The 23429-nt window shown below is 29.5% G+C and overlaps 1 protein-coding gene across 3 annotated transcripts in view; it reads left to right on the top strand.

Annotated features, from left to right (window-relative positions):
- The window catches only part of Ask1 (apoptotic signal-regulating kinase 1), a 140651-nt gene that overhangs the window by 68548 nt on the left and 48674 nt on the right, over positions 1 to 23429 (top strand). For 2 of the 3 annotated variants that reach the window (XR_012755838.1, XM_075361439.1), the window contains exons 16-18: positions 5414 to 5649; positions 7252 to 7431; positions 15646 to 15741. Coding sequence is in view for 2 of the 3 variants with exons in the window: in XM_075361439.1 (XP_075217554.1) it covers positions 5414 to 5649; positions 7252 to 7431; positions 15646 to 15741 (512 nt within the window). In the remaining variant the exon portion in view is untranslated. The remainder of the gene's footprint in view (positions 1 to 5413; positions 5650 to 7251; positions 7432 to 15645; positions 15742 to 23429) is intronic. The other variant, XM_075361440.1, reaches the window with a different exon arrangement.

Here is a 23429-nt window from a genome sequence, read left to right as displayed (position 1 = left end):
TCAATAATAAGGTTTCTTTTAGTCACCTATATTGAAGAAGGGAAATCGTTTGCGAAGATTTCATCTTTCCTTATTAACAAGTGCGTTGTTACAGCATGTGGTTCTTCGATATCAATAAAAAACTTAGAAATGACACCCTGTTGATTAAAGTGAAAGATGATGAGCAGGGTTGGAAGTTACTGGTCCTGCTTCCTTCACTCAGAAGGATGAGGTGATGATTGAACCACATAAAACCCCAAATTCCAGCAAGGGGATGGTTATTTTCTGCCATGACCTGGCTGATATTAAACCATCTGAGATATCAGAAGAACTGTCCATGCAGTCAGTCACGTCTCCCCAAGGGATAATGAGGAAGGAAAATGGTATAATGTCCCAACCAACATCCTCACTTTATCATTTTTCCACTCCGATGATTCCTGAGTGAACAAATGTAGGCTACCTGTGTCTATTCATGTGTGCTCATACATCCCAAACCCTAGATGCTGCTTCCAGTGTCAGGGTTTTGGTGACACCAAAATTACACAAAGCAACTGGTCTGTGTATGTTGCAATTGTATGGGTCATGATGATAGCGCATGTTCTGAAACTGAAAGGTGTATAAATTGCAAGGGTTCACATTCAGCAAGGTCCCAAGAATGCCCCTTTTATAAGGAAGAACAGGCAATATTAAGTGTCCTTTCCTGTGGCTTGTTGAGAATACATAAAATCCTTCAACATGAGGAATCCTATACAGCCGCTGTTAGTTTTGTCCAGGCTTGTTTCATTAATGTACAAAAGGACGAGTGTACATCATGTAAAGAACTGACAAAAGTTACTTTTGTTAGAACAAGTAAAGACCCTCGTAGCTGCAATTACAGCATTGAACTCTGGCAAAAAGGTATCTTTTGCTAGAAAAACAGATGGTGGTGGTGGTGGTTTATCTAACTCCACTTCAGTTTTTACATCATCACAGAAACTTCCTGCTGTTCCAATTATACAGTAAAAAACCAAAATTCCTGTGAAAGGATCTAATAAAACATCATTGCCTGGTAGGGTGTCACCATCCTCCCAGGTTTCCAAATCCCCTCCACCAACTCATAGATTTGTACGGGGATATGGTGGCTGAAGAAGCAAAGCACTTCTTAAAGATCATAAAATCCAAAAAGAAAAACCGGATTGTATTTGATAAATAGGTTGCATGCAGAAATTTTATATATAACACAAAATAAGTTTTTCTTATGGCTACAAATATTTTTCAGTGGAATGTTTATGGTATCTGTTCTCACAATGAGGATGTTGAAATACTAATAAAGGAAGAAAATCCATTAGTACTGTATCTGCAGGAGACTTACTTTCATCCCAGAATGATGTGTGCTTTTGTAAGTACGTGAAAAATACAACTATCAAACAGTACAGAGGAGGGTGTGGCTGTTTTCCTGAAGGAAATCGTAATAGCACCCGTATTCCTCTAGTTTCAAACATTCCTGCAGTCACAGTGAAGATATTTGCGTCATTCAAAATAAATATCTGCAACTTATATACTCATCCAAATTGTGAATTAGTGAGAATGATCTTTCCAGTCTGTTTTCCCAGATTTCTTTACCATCCGTAATAATTGGTTATTTCAGTGCCCAACACCATTCGTGGGTCTCATCGGCATGTTCTCCTGGAGGTAATATTGTTGATCGACTGAGGCAGAGCTTAGATCTCTGTTTATTGAACAATGGATCATGGATGTTTATGTCATCTTCATCAGGTGCATTTTCTTGCATCGATCTATCAGTGTGTTCAGCAATCTTGCTCCCATGTCTTACATGGTGCGTTTCTATAAACTTCTTTGAAAGTGATCATAGACCAATTTTAATCTCAGTCAGTAATAGTGAATTGCCTCAGATTCAGCCATGCTGATTGGTAGTTTAGAAAGTGAACTGGATTGGATGCAAGGATTCCTTTAGCGATTATGACAAGAACAGTAGTGCGATTCACCAACTTGTAAAGTTTACACACCCAGTTCTCGATAGTGCCAATGAATTAATCTCATTAACATCTGGAAAACCAAGGCTACCTGCTCTTCCTTGATGGGATGACAACTGCAGTCCTGCACTAAGGGACTGGCGTAGGGCTTTATGTAATTTTAATCGAAGACAGACAATTAAATTGCTCTGCGCCTTCTGCAACATGAGAGGTGTTTATGTTTAGGTGTGCTAAACTAAAATCTTGGTTGAATTACATCAAATTTATTTCTCGTATAACACCATCATCTTTTGCATGGAGAAAGGTCCAAACTATGTGAGGATCGGTAGTCACCGCAGTCGATTGGACTGCAAAGTGGCGATAACCTTGTTAGTGCACCATTTGATGTACCAACCATATTAGGAAGGTCATTTAGAGCAGTTTCACTTACATCATGGTACTGCCCTGAGTTTGTGAGATATAAGCTGGAGGTAGAAAATATCCAATTGGTTACTAGAGACCTGCAAAATGAATTAAACATACCCTTTTCTTATAATGAAATAAGTATGTCCTGAATAATTTTCATGACACTTCCCCTGGAAATGATAATATCAGGCTCAATATTTCAACACACCTCTCAGATACTGCACTATGACATCTTTTGTGTATATATAACAAAATTTTCTCTGACCAGGTGTTTCCAAATTCATAATTAGTGGCACTGGTTATCCCCGTACTGAAACCTGGTAAAGGTAAATCATGCCCTTCCAGTTATCGTTGTATATCCTTGACCAGAACCCTGTGCAACGTGATGGAACAAGTGGTAAACGATGGTTCACCATGATGGTCTAGTGTGATACCTTGAGAGAAATGCCCTAATTGCCCCAGAACAATGCATTTTCTATCAAGGTAGATCATCCATTGATTAGGTAGTTGCCCTGAATGTTGCTATACAAAACACCTTTTTATTTTGCCAATGCCTGGTTGCTGTGTTTTTCAACTTGCAAAGGCATATGACACAGCATGGAGGTGAGGAATCTCAAATACACTTCATGAATGGAGTATACAAGGTAATCTGCATTTATCAGGGGGTCTCCTCAGTAGTTGGTCTTTCAGAGTTCGTCAGAATGATGGTATCTGAAAGTTTCACACCAGAAAACGGAGTAACTCAGGGAAGTGTTCTAAGTGTTTGTGTGCCGCAGACATAAGTAGTATAACAAACTGCATGCAAAAACCAGTTATGTATTCTTTAGTTATATATGACTTTTCTATTTACGTAACATGTAGAGCTTTAGCTACTGAGAGGGGCTGCTTCAAAACACACTAACCCACTTAGAATCATGATGTAAATCTACTGGATTCATATTTTTTTCAGAAATAATGAAGTGCATTTGCTTTTCCCGGTTGAGAGGATGCGTTGACCCACAACTGTATTTATATGGTGAACCAGTTGAGGCATGTATGCGGGTTAGATTTCTAGGAATGTGATTAGACGATAACGATTAATATGGGTAACACATTTGAAGGAGCTGAAGGTAAAATGTCTAAAAATGCCAGACAAACTGAGAGTTCTTTTTAATCTCCATTGCAGAGCTGATCATATATGCATGTTGTGCTTCTACCGAGCTCTAATTTAGATTACAACTGTGTGGCTTATGCATTGGCATGAGCCACTGCTCTAAAGATTCTCAATGCAGTCCATCACTCATTCATCCGTCTTGCCACAGGGGTTTTTTGCTCAAGCTCCTTGGTAAGTCTGCTAATGGACAATGGTGAGCCATCTATTTGTGATAGACGGATGCAAATGGTATGCTCCTTTGTGGCTCGCATTAAAGCGCAGCCAACTCATCCAACCTTTGATGTAGTATTCTCAAACCAGCATGTTAATCATTACCAGGAACAGCCAAGATCTACTGCTCCACTAGGCATCAGAGCTCAATGTCTTTTCTCAGTTCTAAATATACAATTACCTCCAGTCCTTATTGTTGGTCCAAGTTATTACCCCTCATGACAGCCTTCTCTTGTTAATTACTGATTTAAACTTTGTCAGTATATTAAAAAGAACACAAATCCAGTTATCTTAAAAAACAAATTTTATAATATCAGTAGCATGAATTCTGATGTTACAGTTTATACGGACAGCTCTAGAAATATTAATTCTGTTGGTTGTGGCTTTGCTGTTGACACAGAACAAACATTTTTGCCTTCACCAGCATCACCAGTATTTTCATTGCAGAAGTGTATACCATTAATAAGGCCTTGTAATTAACCCAGAATATCAACATATTCGTGTTTGCTCAGATTCCGTAAGTGCTCTACAGGCGATTAATGAAGTATTCTCTGGACACCTTATTATCTGTGAGATTCATTGTGTCATTTTGCAAATGACTAGATGTAATAATACAACAGTGAGCTTCTGCTGGATCCCCAGCCATACAGGAGTTTGAGGCAATGAGCACGCAGATAGTGCAGCAAAGGAGGCTTTTTTCCAGCCTTCTTTCACCAATCGCATTGCTTCTAATGATCTTGACTGTTTCCTGAAAAGAATGGTTAATGATGAGTGGCAGAGTAATTGGAATACTACCGTGAACAATAAACTTCATCCAATTAAGAACGCTGTTTTACTGTGAAGCACCTCATGCAGAAATAACTGTCAAGAGGAGGTTGTTACCTGCCATTTGCGAATAGAGCACACCAAGCTTACTCATGGATATCTGATCACTGAAACAGATGCACAAGTTTGTGCTTGTTGCAACTGCCGACTGACAATGTATCAACCACATCCTTGTGGATTGTATCTGTTATGCATCATTGTGTTGCAAGTTTAAATGGGGGCTGGTATTTAAACTATTCTCAGGGATAATGAAATCTTTTTCTCTTATGTTTTATGTTTTCTGAGGACAGTCCATTTACACTCAATAATTTATAACTATAATGTGTATCAGCTACTCATGCAAATTGCCATATACGTCTGAAATTTTATTATTCTAATTGAGACATAAAATGTCATACTCGTATATGTTTGTTTATTACAAGAAATATGTTGTGTTCAGGTGATGATAACGCTGAAGTGTTTTTGCCCAAGTTAAAAAAAAAAAAATAGAGAAAATTTGTATTTTATAATATGTTATGTATAGTTCTTCAATTAATTGTTGCAGGATTTCAAATTTTGAAGAAGTGCAAGATTCCATTGCTTGTTCCTTCTTAGACAATAATTGCCTTAGTTGCCTTGTCTAAGGCAATTTATTTATTATTAGCTTTTAAAAATATAGTTGAAGTATTGTTGTGTCAGTTGTTTTGTAACAATAAATAGAAACTAATTAATTATGCTCACATTTATGGATAATAGTTTATGAAAACTTCATTTCTTAGTTTTCACAAGCTGATTAATTAATATACTTGAAATACTAAAGTAACTTATTCAGTTTAATTTTTGTTTCCAGATGATTTTTTTCTAAAATGAATTTTATGCTTTCTTCTAGGCTGATATATGGTCCCTTGGTTGTACTATTGTAGAAATGGCTACTGGAAAACCACCATTCATTGAACTCGGTTCACCTGAGGCAGCTGTCTTTAAAGTTGGTTATTACAAAGCACATCCACAAATTCCATCCGAACTTTCTGAAAAAGCAAAGAATTTCATTCTTCGCTGTTTTGAACCTGATCCTGATAAACGTTCAAATGCTTGTCAACTCTTGGAAGATCCTTTCCTTACAGAGTTAGTAAATTTTTTATTATTTCAGATTTATACATTCTAGCTTTTATAGTTTTGCTGGATTAATACTCTAATTTACTGTATATATCTAATATTAGGTACATTATCTTGCTGTATTTTTTAATATTACTTTGTATAAACTCTTTTTATCCTTTTGTCATTCTCTTCTTAGTTTTTCTATATATTATTGTCTGAAATTAATGATTGTTTCTGTGTTGTAAGACTGCTTGAAACCTTTTTATTGCTTATCTAATATTTGTTATTCCTTCATTTGTTCTTTTTTTATTACCATTTGCATTTTGCTGTTATTTTATTGTAGATATCTTGCTCTTGTTTTCAAAGCCTCCTTTTATAATTTGAAAAGGTCTCATATAGTTAAGGATTAGTAATTGCTTGAAAAATTATCATGAATTGTAGGTGCTGCTGAATTTTGTTTCAAATATAAAGTTTTTTTTTACTCTATCCATTTATTTTTGAAAAAAATTATGACGGGAACAACAAATCACTATTCTAAATTAAAATAATGCTGCAATATACTGTACTGTACATGTTCAAATTATTTGTATATTTAGTTATTTTAAAAAAGTATGCAAAATTCATTTATGTTATACAAAAATTGTATTTAAGAGTACAAATTTGTACATTTGTAAACATTTACATTGGACTACATCCCATAAATAAATACAAGGCACAGAAAAACAACTAAAAAGTTATTCTAACTTTTTAACTTTTTTTTTTAATATAAGAAAGGCTGTACATAAAACTTTTTTTCAGTATGTTTACACAAATATTATAATATTTGTTCTAATTTAGAACCAGTTTCCGACTATCCTCTTCATAATAATGTCAGTTATGAAAACAGCTGATGTTGCACTTTTGTACACATCTGTTGACATAGTATGAGGTTCCTGTCTTTTCCTTACTCACAGTCAGACTTAAAATTTAGACATCATCTTTGTATTACATGAGAAAACTCTGTGAGGTTGCTTTTTTGTCATATCACATATGGTGACGTGGTGTTATTTCTGATGCAAAACATGTTCTCCTAATTTAATATTTACATTATCATCCATGCTTCCAATATTCATTCCGCCAAAAAAAACTAGATAAATTTACAGAGGTAGTTGAATTTACAAAAAAAAATAATACCAGGAAGAACCTTAAACTAATCAGAAAAATATTTCTGCGTTTGTACAAAATTTTAAGGTAGGGGATAACATTTTAATGTTTTTATGATTAAAAAAACTTTTACTAAAGGTCTATGTCATATTTAAAATTCAAAGAGGCTATTGGATATTAGTGCCATATCATTGCTTGACAATGAAGTTTCTGTGTCACTGTCAATAAAGTAAATTTCCTGACTACCCATTTCCTGATTAAGTACATTCTTTAAAACTATAGTTATTATAAACTTAACTTGTCACCGGTTTCCATGGAATGTTGCATTTAATTTCTTTAAGGTTTTATATTTCTCTGATCTTTATTATTTAATAAAGGGGCTGATTCAAATGACCCATTTATTCCAGTTTCAATTATTTTTTTTTACTTTTCGTTATGTAAAAATGATAAAATAATTTATTCAACTGTTTAAAAATTATTTTCCAGAAAAAAGAAGACATCTAGAGCTCTTGCTGCTCCACAAGAATATGGCAGAAGTATATCAGTACCTGGTGAAAGGGTTATTAAATCAGCACTTGTTGGAAATACTGCACCTGTTAGTTCTACGGTTAGCAATTGCAATTCTGTATTAAATACTCGTGCACCAATGTCACCTACTGAAGAAACGTAAGTTTTATTATTAAACAATGTCAAAATGAGTTTTATTATAATTGCTGAACTTACTCTTACCATTGCTGTACATTTTGATGATTTTTATTGTTTTAGTTAATGGATAATATAGTTTTTACTAGTAATAGCTTCTGAGTATCTTGTTTTCTTGTAAAGGTAAGATAAATATGTTTTACATCATCTTTTAATTTTAGTTCTGAATTATTCATCCTACATTAATAACCAGATTATTGTAGTTACAGTATACTGTTGATTAACTTAGACAAAACCATGATAGAGTAAGCAAAAAGTTGGTTATTGTTCAGAAAATTCAGAATCTAGAATTTGTTCAGGATAATTTTTTCATTTTTTTTTTTTGTATTAGATGCTGAATTCAGTTACGTTCTATATTACCACACTCTTTTTACTAATCATTTTAATGCCTCCAATTTTTCTAATGAAAGAAACTTCCAGTTTTTATCACCCACAGCAAAATAGTTGTTGGGAAACAGAGAAAATATATGAAATGTCTGATCTCAGATTAGGAGTGATATGATACAGTAGTATGCATAATTATCTTAACACAGCAAAATACAATTCAGAGGTGCAGAGCATCACCAATAAAAATAGAAATAAAAATTAACGTCATTATTAATTCGGTATAATTGATAATCAATCATATCATTTAAACTAACATTCTATTTCTTCTTGTTTCAGTTGTTTTTTATCCCTGATGAAATTATTTAAATGTTATAGATGGAAATTTGTTAATAGAACAGGCATTAAATGATCATTGATTAAAGGAAAGACTACTGTAACTTTCATATGAATTTTTTTTTAATAATAATTACTAATCATTTCATTTGCTTAACCAGATGGGATATAATAGTTTGTTCTACCTTTTTCTACTGTATGATTATATGTAATTTTTTGATTTTCAATAACCAACTAATAGTTTTTCATTCTTGTTGAAAAATACTTTTTTCTCTTATTTATATTAGTAGTTTAATTTTACTAAACAATTTTACTTATCTTAGAATTTTTTTTTTGTTAACTTTTTTCTTTTTTTTTTGGTCATTTTAGATTAGATTTTATCTTCTGTTGTATAGTTTTAGTGATGTTATTGTGCATATTGAAATGAAGTGTTAATGTAAAAATTAAAATCATTTGATAATTAGAGAAAAGGTAAATCTATAAATAACCATTGATTATGTAGTAATAATTTCATCAATTTATTTTAAAATAACAATATTTTGCTGTTGGATGTAGTTATAGAATTTTTTCTAAATTTTAACGTGTTTTAAAATTGGGTTTTGATTATTATTATTATTATTATTATTATTATTATTGTTGGTTGTTACTTAATGAAAGAATAAACGCTTAGTAATTTTTTTTTTTATAGTATTTATATGTATTGGTATGTTGAATATTATTTTATTGACAAATATAGATACTTAATATATTATTAATATGACGTTATAGAACTTCTTTATTAATTGTTACTTTTAGTTGACTAAAATGTAGAAATTAATGCTGTAGATTGAGATGACCTGTAATTATTTGATATTACTTATTAATTATTTTATTATATAACTTAATAATTTAGAAGGACCAAAGAGATTTGGTGAAAATTTGTGCGCATAATTTTCAAGGTGTTTCCTATTCTCCCCGATGTTGATGTGTTTTCTACTTGTTTAGTTGGAATAGTCTGACACTTAATGAATGCTTATGTTACAAATACCAAACTAGACTTGATCTGGGTATAATTAAATTTATATTTCATTAGTACTCGTTTGTATTATACAAGTGTAACATACTGTTTGCAAACTTCACTGAAACTGCTGCTAGCTTGACTCTTCTAGCTATGGTTTACTTCAGCATCTGATCTTGTTTTTCCCATCTACACAACGTCAACTTACTTAACAGTAGCTTATATGGCTGAGAAAGTTTTCATATTTTCAAAACGTTTCTTCAGTAAGTTGTTCAAAGTATTGTTATTCTGAAAAATAATCTGTTATGGATGACAGAAAATTCAGCATCTTAAGTTAAAGTTAAGTTATTTAAAAATGGGAAAAACTGTATTTAGTCACTGCAGAATTATTTCTGGTATTATTTAAATGCTCTGTAAGTGAAAGATTCAGCAAAACCATTTAGGTGAGGCATATCTTTCCTTGTAAATTACCCAGTGGCAGAATGACATAGTGAATTTTCGAAGGCAAACTGAAATTTATTGTTAGTAGTTATTAATAACTAACCTGTACTTAACATTTGTATATTTTTACCTGGTATGGATAGCTAACTAATATTTAATGCAGTAGCATTTTAAAGAGTACCCTCATTACCAGTTTTATACTTTAGAAGTGTACATTGTTCTTATACAAAGTTATAAATAAAGTTTGCCTGCATGTGATCGCATTCAAGCAAACTTAATGCTTAGAATGCTTTAGAGGAAAAGAATTATTTTCATGATCATGAATTCTTTCTATTAAATATTAAATTATTTATCAGAAAAAATTCAAATTATTAATGGAAGCCTTTTAATATTTTATGTTGCCTCACATGTTATTTCTTCTAAAGAACAGTATCATCAACAAATTTTTACATTTCAATTTTTTCCTTAGGTAGTTACTCCACTTTGAAATCATCCATTAGGCCTAATATTGTATTTTCTGTATACGACTTGAAAGGCAAAGGTTATTAACTATACTGCTATCATCTGTTTTCTAAATCAGTGACTTTCTGTTATTTCTAAAATAACTGACTTACAGCAGAAAATGTATGAAATAATTTCCCGTGCCATTTTCAAATAGCAGCAGAAAGCTTAAGTAGTTTATTTATTTTATTATTTTTTTAAATAGTTCTGAAGGCGCAGAAATCACTGTGAAAATATAATGTAGAGTACAAAAAAAAATTATATTCTGTTGTAAAAGATGTACCAAGACAAGCTTGTCTTGGTACATCTTTTACTCATGACTGTTACCATATTCTTCTGCAGATTTAAAATAATTCTTCTTCCCCCCATACTGACTCTAATTTTGTTTAAAATTATAATCATTCCATTCTGCTGTCCAAATTCTTTCTTAGTGTCTACAAATTCTATGTAAATGGCTCTATTATTCTTAAGTCTGCCTACTAAAATTAATCTTGCACAGTCTCTTGTGGAAGAGATTGTGCAATCTCTTGCACAAGAGAATTTGTGCATTCTCTTTCTTGAGAAAGAGAATGATTATTCTCTTTCTCAAACCAAGCTGATATTTGTATAATATATCGTCTTCCACACTTTTTGTTCTAGTAAAATGTTCTCTGTAAAGTGTTCTAGTAATTATTTTCAACGCATGATAAATTAAACTGATTATGCAATAATACTAATGTTATGTAGTCCTACTTTCTGTGGTATTGTAACAGTTACACTCTTTTTGAAATTCAAGGATAATTCTGCACTTTCAGAAATTTTTCTTACTAATGCTTTATTTAGATTATTTATATTTATATTTTTTTATTTATTTAGATTTATTTAGTTCTATTTTTCTTATATTTCTACTGAATTTTTTTGTTTAAACCTTTAGCTACATCAAATTCAGATTGTATTATAGACTCCTCAGCAGTCACAAATTGTTTCTCTTTTGTAATAGTATTTATTATAATAAATAATTATTACTTATTATTTTTGTAATAATTATCAAATTATTTTTCTCCTTGTATGTTATCCTATGTATTCCTGCCAGCTGTTACCTCTTTTTTTATCTTGTAATAAAGGTTTTCAAGTTACATCAAGCAATGTAAATTGCCTTTGCAATATATTTTGGCTTCATTTCCCCAAACTTTATTTTGTATTTTTCTCTGTTCATCTAGAGAAATAAGATGTATCATCACATTCTTCCTTCAGCTGTAAATAAATACAACTTTATGCCTTCATTATCTTTTGCATTCTTAAACTTTGTGTTCAACAATCAATTTTTAGTATTTTAATTACCTTGTTTGTCTACCGAATGTTTCCTCCTTGGTCGTAATAAGTTCTTTTATTAAAATTATCTATAGTTTTCATCTGTTTTTTGAAGCTATTATTTGTTCAGATTGTAATTATATATCATTCTCTTTCAGCCTGTCAATCCCATCTTGTGGTTCTGATTTTTTTTCTTTAATTTATTAAGCATCAACCTATCGTTTATTGTAACTAAATTACAGTTACAATTAGTGTCTCCTCCTGTGTCTATTTTGCGGTGCATAATTTATTTGGAAAATATCTGCATAACTGTTATAATCTATATGAGCCCTTTTTATATCTCTTGATATGCAGGATTATTGAATTATGAGAAGCCAATTTGGCTTCAAATCACGTGTAATACTTCTTTTTGCTGGTGATCCAAATGTTTTAAACTCATGTCCTTTTGTTATTGGTCATATTCAAATTGTTTTGGGCTGATGGATATTAGTTCCAGACTAGTTGTGATATCAAGATATTACAAATATAAAATAAAAAATTACCACCAACCTAGTTAATTTGCTTATCTTAATTCACATTACTTTTGATTTTTATCAACATACAATCAGTCATGATATGTAGCAAAACAAATTACAATTTTTTTTTTTTTATTCTTTTGATTAAAAAATAATTTCTTTGTATTACAACTATAGTTTTTATTTATTTATTTTTTTTAAGTAACATGTATAAGATAGAAAGAGTTAAAAGCAATCACTGATAACATGCTTAAGAGGAGATTAGGATTCTTTGGATACATGGGGATGCAAGATTCAAGACTTCTGAAACATCTGTTTCAAAAGTCAGTACAATCTCGACTTGAAAAACACCAACACAGGATGAAGTTGGATCAGAGAAATAAGAGAGGATGAGAAGGAAATTGGCCTTACACCAGAAGACACCACAGACAAGATAAAATTAAATTAAAAAATCAAGAACAAAAATACTCGTTTCATACTCACAAGAAAGTAACTCACAACAAGAACATTTTCAACACCAAAAAGGGTACGGAGATTGTTGGAACATATGAAAAAGTACTGGGAGGAGGATCACAAGGCCCGAACAGTCCCTGCAAAGAGACTTGGATAATGGACTGACTAAAGTGATCCTATGTGGTCATAAAAGATGAAAAGTTAATCTTATTATCTCTGTAATAATTTCCATATCAGTTTATTCAATTAATCTGAAGTACTTTGGGTTAAAAAGTGGGCATGTTTTTTTAAGTATAATCTGTAATTTTAGTTATTAAACTTCTTTGCAGATATTGGTATATTTGTTGGAGGGATTACCTTTTAAATGAAATTCATTTATTAGCTATGCTAATGAGTTGCAGGTGATATAGCATTGACATATTTTTACAAAAGAATCATAGTAACAAAATTATGTGATATTCTTAAAAGCTATTACATAAATATTTAAAAACTATGTATTCTAACTATGCAGATTTTTCTAACTCAACATTAATTTTAATCATTTTTAATTTATAAAAAATGTTACTATTATGATTCTAGTTTTCCTGTTATTAAATCCCCTAAAATCAGTATCTCTTTGTGCTGGCTTATTCTGGTAAGGGGATTAACAAAGCTCTTCTCAAAATCATCCTTTATATTACTATCTGTAGGAGCTTAGACTGCAATCACCACTATCAAGTGACCCTAAATCCTAAATTCCATTTTTAAAATCCTTTGACTTATCTCTCTTCCCAATTCCTTATATATTTTTAAAGTTTTCCTTCTATAATGGCCACCCCTGCCTTAGATCAGTGACTCGTCTATAGAATATCAAATAATTACCACATCGTTCATTTCTTTTACCCTTCTTCTTTACTTCAGTTAATGTTTCGATATCATTCCAAACCTCTCCAGGTGTTGGAAAACCTCCCTCTGTTTTGTTCTAATTATCTGAATATTCCACATTCCAAAATCCATTGTTCATTGAAGTATCTGATATTTTTTTTAAAGCAATCCAGTCTGGCTTTTTATGTTAGGACTTTCAGCGAAAAAGACTTTTTATGAGTGGTGGGATGCTGGCCCAATACCTCAACTCCCAACCTGGGGACCAGGAGTTTTCTATCTGAGTCTTCTTTCCCTACCCTTTGGAGAACCAACTCCAAACAAACTACAATGCAGCAATGTTAGTTTTTGTCCACCGTGGGTATTTTATTTCCCCGGTCTCAGTTCTATTTAGTGAACATTTCCCTTTCCACAACTTGGGAGACACCTGATGGGAGACTAACAACTCCATACAGGTTAAAAATTATTAAATGGTGATTTTATCTCAAAGTTTTTAAAACTTCCCTTTTTTAGTATATATATATATATATATAACATTGTGAAAATTCATCAACATACTGACCATTCTGCTAAATAACCTAAAATAACCTCCAAACACAGCAACAGAACCAAAAAAACTAATATCAAAAGTTGACTTTGAGGGATCAATAGTAGGTAAAAAATTACAAAATTACATCAAACAAAAACTAAAAACATAAACCCTAATAACCACAACACTTGAATAGTAGTAATAACATATTACCAACTGGAATGATAATAAATTTAAAATGTTGTTTTCAAATTAAAACAAAGTTTATGTTATCTAAATTTTTAGTTTTTATTTATTTATTCTTTGTTTTTGTTTGATGTAATTTTTAACCAACTGATGATACAGGATCTCATGAAAGTCAACTTTTGCTATTAGTTTTTTAGGTTCTGTTACTGTGTTTGATGGTTATTTTGTAGTTATTTTAGATTTTATATATATACACATACAAGGTCTGTTCAAAAAATAACCAAACATTTTTAATTATGTCCCAGCAGAAATATTTAGTGATGTACAATTGGCAGCATTGTGTTTCACATAAACCTCCTCTGTAGCCACATGTTCTTGGATTGTTGATATCTCATTTAGTTTTTCCGTTATTGTTATTTCAGTACAACATGTTTAGTGTTAGTAGCAATTTTGTAATATGCGATTTCTTTGATGATTGAACTTTTGTCTCAGTGTCGTAGCCGTAAACCCAGCTTTCGTCTCCCATTATTATCCTTTGCATCAGTCTTTCATCATCATGGGCTTGTTCAAGGAGTTGCCGACAATGTTCTTTCTGCTGTTCGATCATCAAACAAGGAACAAACTTTTCTTCAACTTTATGCAAGTTCAGTTTTTTAGTCAAAATGAGATGCTAATCCTTTCTGCACGCTCTCTACAGTCAATCTGTGATTTACACGCACCAGATTGTTGATTTTCTGAATGTGTGTGTCATCAGTTGAAGTCGAAGGGCTTCTTGGATGAGGATCATCTTCAATTGACTGACGACCACTTTTAAATCGTGAAAACCATTTGCAGCATTGTGTATGAAGCAGAGCAAGCTTGTTTCAAAACTTGAAAGGTTTCTATGAAAGTTTTCCCCAGTTTCCTGCAAAATTTTATGTTGTATCATTGCTCCTGAAAAACGCACATTACAAAAATCGCTACTAACACTTAAACATGTTGCACTCAAATAACAATAACACGAAAACTAAATGAGATATCAACAATCCAAGAACATGTGGTTACAGAGAAGGTAATGTGGAACACAATGCTGCCAATGGCACGTCACTAAATATTTCCATTAGCGTGTAATTAAAAAAGTTAGGTTATTTTTTTAACAGACCTCATATATATGTGTTGTTGAAAAGTAAGAGTGCAGCATTTAAGTATCATAAATATAGTTTTACCTTTTGAGCCTGTTTCATTTTGAAACAAATTTTGAAATCTATTTTAAAACAGTTTTGTGTATTTTTTGATGAGAAGAAATTAAAGAATGAACATTCTGTTTTGTTATCATATTTTTGTCAGTTATTTATTTTATTTGTTATATATTTTAATAAACTTGTTAAAATATTTATTCATGAGAAAATAATGTATGTGTGCTCATCTTTAAAATGTGATTATGTCTTGTGATGACATATTCACAATATGTATAAATGAAAATAAAAATTTTGAAGTTAAAAATTGAAAGCTATAATGCTTTAAACTGTGGTAAGTACATGTATTATTAAAGTAAAACAATTAATTTATAAAAAAAATAACGTCATAATGCTATTCTTTATTATATTTCAGTAACAGCAATGAAATAATTATCTTTTTTTGGTAATTTTTTTTAATTAAATGATTTCATTAATTTCTTATACATTTTAAATAATAAATTTTATTAATTGTGTGAGTGTGGGTTTGTGATATTAACTAACTAACAGTATGTAAGTTGTGTGTGACAGCTCATGGATGACCACTAAATCTCAGCCTGTCAAGAACAAGAGCGCTGCTTTGCTTTCTCCAATCAGCTTGCCTCCAACAGCTGTATCTTGTGGCAGGTAATGTTTAATGCTTTTTATTATTACTTAGTTTTATAAATATATTTATATATTTGCTTTGCTTGTATAATTAAATTAAATATAATATTGATTATTATTTTTAATAACTGAGATGGTGTTGTGTGACCTACTTAGTGGAGATTTTATTAAATACGTTGTAAAATTAATGGTGATAGCCTATGTTTTGCATGTTTATATAAGGCTTTCACAGTCAATTACTGAATTTTTAACAGATTTAAAACTTAAAAAAGAGAAGTTTCCTAATTTTACTAATTTACATGGGTGTGTGTATACATATATATATATTATGTAATGATGTAATCTTTAAAATATATATTTTCCTTTGTTCTAATGTCATTACCTCCAGCTGTTACATTGCATTTTTATTACATTTTTTATTAAATCATTACCTTTGAATGTGATCTGGTAGTTTATCATTTTATATTTTTGTTTATATGTATAAATTTAATATTTTTCAAGTATACTCATCTTTTTTTAACATTATCATAAATCTCCAAAATCTTTAAGTTGTTTTTGCAGTATGTAATACTGTGTTTGCATTTACTAAAAGATAGTCAGGTACATTAGATATACCTCTTTCTATTTTTGTATGCTGTCCAATGTTCTGTAAATTTTTTAAAAAATGATTGTTGGTTTTACCTACATACGAGTAAATATTATTGCATCCGTTGCACTTTTGTATATACTCTTAATTTCTCTTTATTGTTTTTATTGTTATTTTTAAAATATTTTATAAAGTGATTATTTGGTTTATATGCTATTTTATATTTATTTTTATCATATATGTTAATTTTTTCTTTTATTTTATTTGTGTAACTGTATTTTAGGTAAAATCTATTATTAATCTTTGTTATTTTTTTGCTGTTGTATTTTAGTCAAATTATCTTAGTCTTTTTTATTCTGCTTTTTATAAATAATTTAATCATCAAAACCAAATATTATTAATTGTTTTATTTCATATATTTCTTAATTGTGTTTTTTTTTTTTGTATTATTAATTGCTCTAAATATCATGATCTTATATATATTAATCTTTTGTGGCCTTGGGTGGTTAGAATTTAAATGTATTGTAATATTATTTTTTGTGAGTTTTCTACAAACTGATGTTTCAACTATATTGTTTATGTTTATTTTGATTTCAATGTAAGACAAAAATTTTATTTTCTGTAATTTTTTTTTTTCCGTATATAAATTTTAAATTCTTATTATAAAATTGTAAAGTTTATTTAAAATGATCAAATGTGCATTATTTATATTTTAGTTATGAATGAATAAAATATCATCTACATTTTTTATCCACAATAAAATTTTGTGTGTATTTAATATGCCATTAACTATTTTATTTTCAAAATTTTATATAAATATTTCAGACATTATGGCAGATATTGGTGATCTCACTGGTAAACCTTCTGCTAGTAAATAACAATTATTCTCATATTCAAAGTAATTTTGAAGACAGATATTTCTTGTATTGATTAATTATTAATGCATTGGTGTATTCTGCGTGTATATTCATTTAATCTATTTTTTATTATTTCTAATGTCTTTTCAATTGGTATATTAGGGTACATGTTGTTTAGTGATATCATAGCATATTGTTTTTGTGTTATAATTAACTTCACTATATTTTTATTTATTTTTTACTTCGTAACCAGTTATTAGGTTATGTTTATAGGTTAGATTCATTTTTATTCTAAGTAATTTATTTTTTAATAATAAAGAGAAATTTAACAACTATAAATGCTTTGAAATTTAATTTAAATGATTGTAATAAATATAATCAAGAATATTACAATTGATACTGAGTGTAATATTAATGAAATGGATAATTTGGATAAGAATCAAATAAGAAATATTATTAGTCATAATATTAAAAAATAATAGAAAAAACAAAATATAAGTAATAAACAAATGATTACAAAATATGAGGTTTTTATAAAAAATAAACTTCATGATGATTATTTAATATTATTAAAATTAGGCAAAACTAACACACCAATTATTATGCACAAAAACAAATACAAAGAATTTATGCATAATTACATTAAAGGAAATAATTTCAAAAAAATAAATACCCAACAAATATTTAAGAATTGTAAAAGATTTAATATCTACATGTAAACTGGTATTTAATTATGATATCAAATTAAATTATCGTTAAGATGATATCCCTGTGTGTACCACCACCCCAAAACTCAGTGGGCTACCAAAATTACATAAAATAATCTTGTAAGACCTTTAAGGGGAGTCGTACCCAAAAAAACTTCTTTTGGCCAATTTTTTTTGCACAGTCTTGATATTCATATTTTTTTTATTAATTTGGTATAATATTTATTCTTATAGGATAATTATAAATATGTTTAATAAAATATACAAAATTATTCGATATGTTGCATATTTCAATGTTTAAAAGTTTTGAAAATAAATGTGTTCATAATTTGTGTTTGGCATAGTTTTGAAATGTTGGGTTGGCAGTATGATCTGCTGCTGGTATTGTAGAGAAAAGAGCTATTTTGTTGTACCTTTATTGTATTCTGTGGTAATCTAATGAGTTGTTTGTTGTTTTATTATGTGTGTGTGAGCGCGCGTGTGCCTTGTATTTACTTTGTGTTACTGTTTTGATAATAATTAAAAACGTGCCTCACAAAAGATTTAAAAAAAGTATAAAACACAACATAATTTCTGTACAAAAAAATGATTGAAATATAACCTCAACTAGTGAAAAGGGAAATAACAACTCCTCTTCAATCTGATGTAAGCAAAAGTTTCAGTAGAAACTTGTGTTGGCTGAACGAAGTTGAAACTTGTAGTAAGCATATGGAAGGGATGAACAAACCGTTCTAGCTCAGACCGGTAGACACAGCGTTGCCAGATCTCTCACAGTGTTACGAATCTCTTTACTTTTCTCACACACCTCGTATTTATATAAAATTTTGAAAAGAAAGTAGTTCATAATTAAAAGTAGGCATAATTCAAACTGAACACAATTCATGGCATATTGAATATACACCAAATATTATTGTTGATAAGATTTGTAGATGATATTGTAATCTTATATAACCCAACCCTAAATAATGAACATTTGATAATTTTAAATAAACTTAATAATTACAATTAGAATTTAAAATATACGTACTAAATGGAAGGTAACAAAAAAAAATACATTCTTTAGATATTGAAATCAAAATAATATAGTAGAAACATCAGTTTATAGAAGATCCAGAGCAAATAATATTACAGTACATTTAAATTCTAACCACCCATTGTCAAAAAAATTAATACATATGAAAACATGATATTTAGAGCAATTAATTAAACAAAAAAATAATAAATTCAAAAAAGAAATATATGAAATTAAATAGTAGCCATGTTTACTGGTTTTGATGGTGAAATTATAGAAAAAAATCTATAAAACACAGAATAAAAATACTAAAATTCAACAACAAAAAAATAGCACAAAGATTTATAATAATAACTTAAAATACAATTACACAAAAATATAATAGAAAAAAATATTAATGTACATGATAAAAATTATTTTAAAAAAAGCATATAATCCAAATAATCACATTATAAAATATATTAAAAAAATAACAGTAATAAAAGTAATAGAGAGAAATTGAGAGGTATATCCAAAAAATGTAATAATACTACTTTAATGTAATGATTGTAATAATAATTCTTCTTTTTCTTTGGTTAACAGCCCTTAGGCTGATTGGCAGCAGCTCTCCACTCGTCGTTTATCAACCTTTATCTTTAGCTCCCAGTAAGAATCACAGTTCATATTGTCGTCCATTATCTGTTTTATGAACTCCAACCGAGACCTTCCCTACAATTTCTCCCTTCCATCTGTATTTGTATCACCCTCTTAAGCATATCCTGGTGCCTAAGAATGTGTATTAGCTGAGCTCTTCTTTTTTTTAATTGTTTCAAAAATCTTCTCTCTTAATTAACTCCCTTAAACACTTCTTCATTTGACCCTTTTTCCATCCAACTTATTTTCATCATCCTTCTGTAATACCAGTATTGGCAAAACCAATAATTATTTAAAAAAAGATTTACAGAACATACACAGCATACAAAACCAAAAAAGTATATTTAATGTAGTTGATCATTTGTTAGAATACAAATATAGAAAATAACATATAGAAATATATACAAGTATGAAATACAAACATAGTGATTTTAAAAATAATTAAGAGATTTTAAATTTATGTAATAATGATAAAAAAAATGAAATACTTGAAAAATATTACATTTATAAATTTAAAACCAAAATATAAAATGATGAATCACCAGATCAGCTTTCGAACATGATGATTTAATTAAAAAAATTTAAAAAAAATGCAGTCTAAAACCAGGAAATAATGACATTAGAATAAAATAAAATATACATTTTAAAGATAACATCATAACAGTACTGGACAGCAAAATTTACATATATGCTTTTTATATGAGGCATGTTTTTTAAGTAAGGGCTGTTTTGATATAAAAATTAAAATAAGCAAAATAAAAAAAAACTTTTTTATAACAAAATAAATTTACATATATGTACTATTTTGCTACATATTCACAATACATTTTTGATTTCGGGTTACCAACTTTATTATTCTATGAAGAATTTTCCTGCTTGTGATTTAAACCAATTATTTACTCTGTTTTGCAATTCTTCATCAACTTCAAACTTCTGCAATGCTAGCCATTTCTTATGGAGAAAAAGTTAATAATCACTTGGTGCAAGATGCGAACTCTAAGGTGGATGTTCACAGATTTCTCAACAAAATTGTCACAGTTCAGGTTTTGTTTGCCGTGTAAGATTGTGCGTTATGAAGAAACAAAATCCTATCAGTTAGTTTCCTGTGCCTTTTATTTTGAATTGAACATCTTAAGTTTTGTAAGCGTTTCACAGTATATATTGTCATTAACAGTTCTTCCACATTCAATAAATTCAATCAGCAATATCCCTTTTGCATCCCTAAAAATCATAAACAGAAGCTTTTTCATTGAACTTTCTTGCATAAACGTTTTGGGCTTTGGGAGTGATGAATACTGCCATTGCATTGATTGCTGCTTTGCTTCAACATTTGAATAAGATATAAATGTTTCATCACCGGTCGCAATGTGTTTCCATAAATCATCATCTTCATTTTTGTAGTGTCTCAAAAATATTTGAGCTACAGTAAGAAGTCATTGTTTGTGTGTTCCTGTCAACATTTTTGGTATCAATCTGGAACACAACTTTCTGTAACCCAGTTTTTCAGTTAAGATGTCATAAATTACTGATCACGAAACAAAAGGAAATTCAGTTGATTATTGAAAAGCAGTAAGCTTTCTGATTTCATGGATTTTTGCGTTCACATTTTCAGTCGATTCATCGGTGATGACAATCAGGCATCCACTATGTTCTCCATCATGAACATTTGTTCTTCCTCCACAAAACAAATGACACCATTGGTGATCTTTACCTTTGCACATAACACTGAGTCTGTAAACATCGACAATTTCTGTATGAATATCAGCAGCAGATTTTTTTCACCAATAGATAACGAATTACTAATCGTACTTCACAGCTCATGTGATTATTTATTGTAGCACTCATTTCAGCAAGGCTAAACACAGCAACTAACCAGAGTAATGTTAACCTGTTGCAAGCAGGTGATTGTTGATGTAAATAAACATTCTGTACTAGCACCGTCAATTTCCACTACATCTAGTGGAATCAAATTGAAAACGGCCTTTACTGAAAAACCATGCCTCATATTATTCAAACCAGTAATTTGACTGGTTTGATGCAGCTCTCCAAGATTCCCTATCTAGTGCTAGTCGTTTCATTTCAGTATACATCCTACAACCCTAACAATTTGTTTTACATATTCCAAACGTGGCCTGCCTACACAGTTTTTTCCTTCTACCTGTCCTTCCAATATTAAAGCAACTATTCCAGGATGCCTTAATATGTGGCCTATAAGTCTGTCTCTTCGTTTAGCTATATTTTTCCAAATGCTTCTTTCTTCATCTATTTGCCGCAATACCTCTTCCTTTGTCACTTTATCCACCCATCTGATTATTATTCAAAATATAAAACATAATTTCAAATAAAATGACAAAAGATTAAAAAAAATATGTTTTAATATAATAGATAATTACATTTATTTAATTAAATAGATAATAGAATTTAATACCAACTGAAGATTGCAGGATCCTGCAAAAATTGATTTTTGAAATTTATATAACTTCAATTTACCTATCTATTTACTCTGTTTTGGTGGTTAAAATTTAATTTAATATATATATAAAATTTCCCTTTATCAAAAAACTGCTGTTGTCTAAGCTAAAGAATTCAACCTTGTGATCCAAGAAGCTGAAATGAAAAAGAAGTATGTTTGTTTACCTTTAGAAATATTGTTCTATGTTTTTGCTTCTTATTATTTGGTTACTACTTTAATTTTTTTATAGTGTTTTATATTATTTAATTACAACTAAAGATAACTTCTTTTGGAGGCACAATTTTTTTAAAATTCATTTCTCTCATTAAAATAATTCAGTATTTTAGATCACGTTAAAGACCATTATAAATAAAAATTAGGGCCCTGCTCTGTAGTATTGATTTTTATGTTGCACTTCTCTCATGAATACTACCGGTTTTTTTTATTTTTATGTGTAATTTAAACATAATTAGTTATTAGCCTCTCCTTAATATGCTTTCAGTTTACAAAAAAAAGCTATCATGTAACAAATTCACTAACTGCTTTGAAAAATTAATTATTTAATAACTATAATTACATCGTATATTTAATGTAGGTTCCATTTTTAAATTTGAAATATGGTAATGTTTTTACTTTTAGGATCCTACTTGAACAATATTCTTGTTCCAATCTATTTTGGGTTACTTACAAATTTATTTTATTACAAAATTATGATAAAATAAATCCTTACCTTAAAACTAATTAACAAAGTCACATGTGTGTGAGTATGTTGATATGCGAGTGTATGTGTGTATAAAAAATAACTTTTTAAATGTTTATATGGTGTTAGGTTACATCTACAGAAGTAAAAAATGTATGTAATATAATAAAACAAATTACAGTACTGATGTTTAGATTGTTCAGTTATTATTTATTATTGTAGTAAGAAATAAATCTTTTTATTTTGGATGTTTCCTGTTATTGTTTCATAATTACGTAATTTTAAATTAAACAATCAATAATTTCCTCTGGCTGTTTTATGTGGGTTAACAGAGAAATAGGGGATTTGGGGTTGTACCTAGCTGCTTTTAATTTTTTTCAGCAGAAATCCTTGAAAGGCACTTAATTTTATAAGTAGTGTTATTATCAAAATTGTGTGGCTTCAACTAAATCAGATAATGATATTTATTTACATATACATAACTTAATATTATTAACTTAAAAAAAACCTACATTCTTAATTCAGCCTATACATATTTTTATTCTGTTTGATCAAACCCTACTCACAGTGAAACAGAACAATATCAGTTATCATTTTTATTTTTCTAGATAATTTAAATTGAAAATTTTTTAAACAAGAAATTATACTGACTATAAAACATTTAAAAATGTTTTTTATTGCTTTATTATTGCAAAATACTGGATTGTTATATTGTATGTACGTATTGCCTGAGGTAATCTGAAAAAATTGGAAGATCATTTT

The sequence above is a fragment of the Lycorma delicatula genome, chromosome 3 (genome assembly GCF_047948215.1).
Source record: "Lycorma delicatula isolate Av1 chromosome 3, ASM4794821v1, whole genome shotgun sequence".
NCBI lineage: Eukaryota > Metazoa > Arthropoda > Insecta > Hemiptera > Fulgoridae > Lycorma > Lycorma delicatula.
This window is presented reverse-complemented; position numbering and strand designations above follow the sequence as displayed.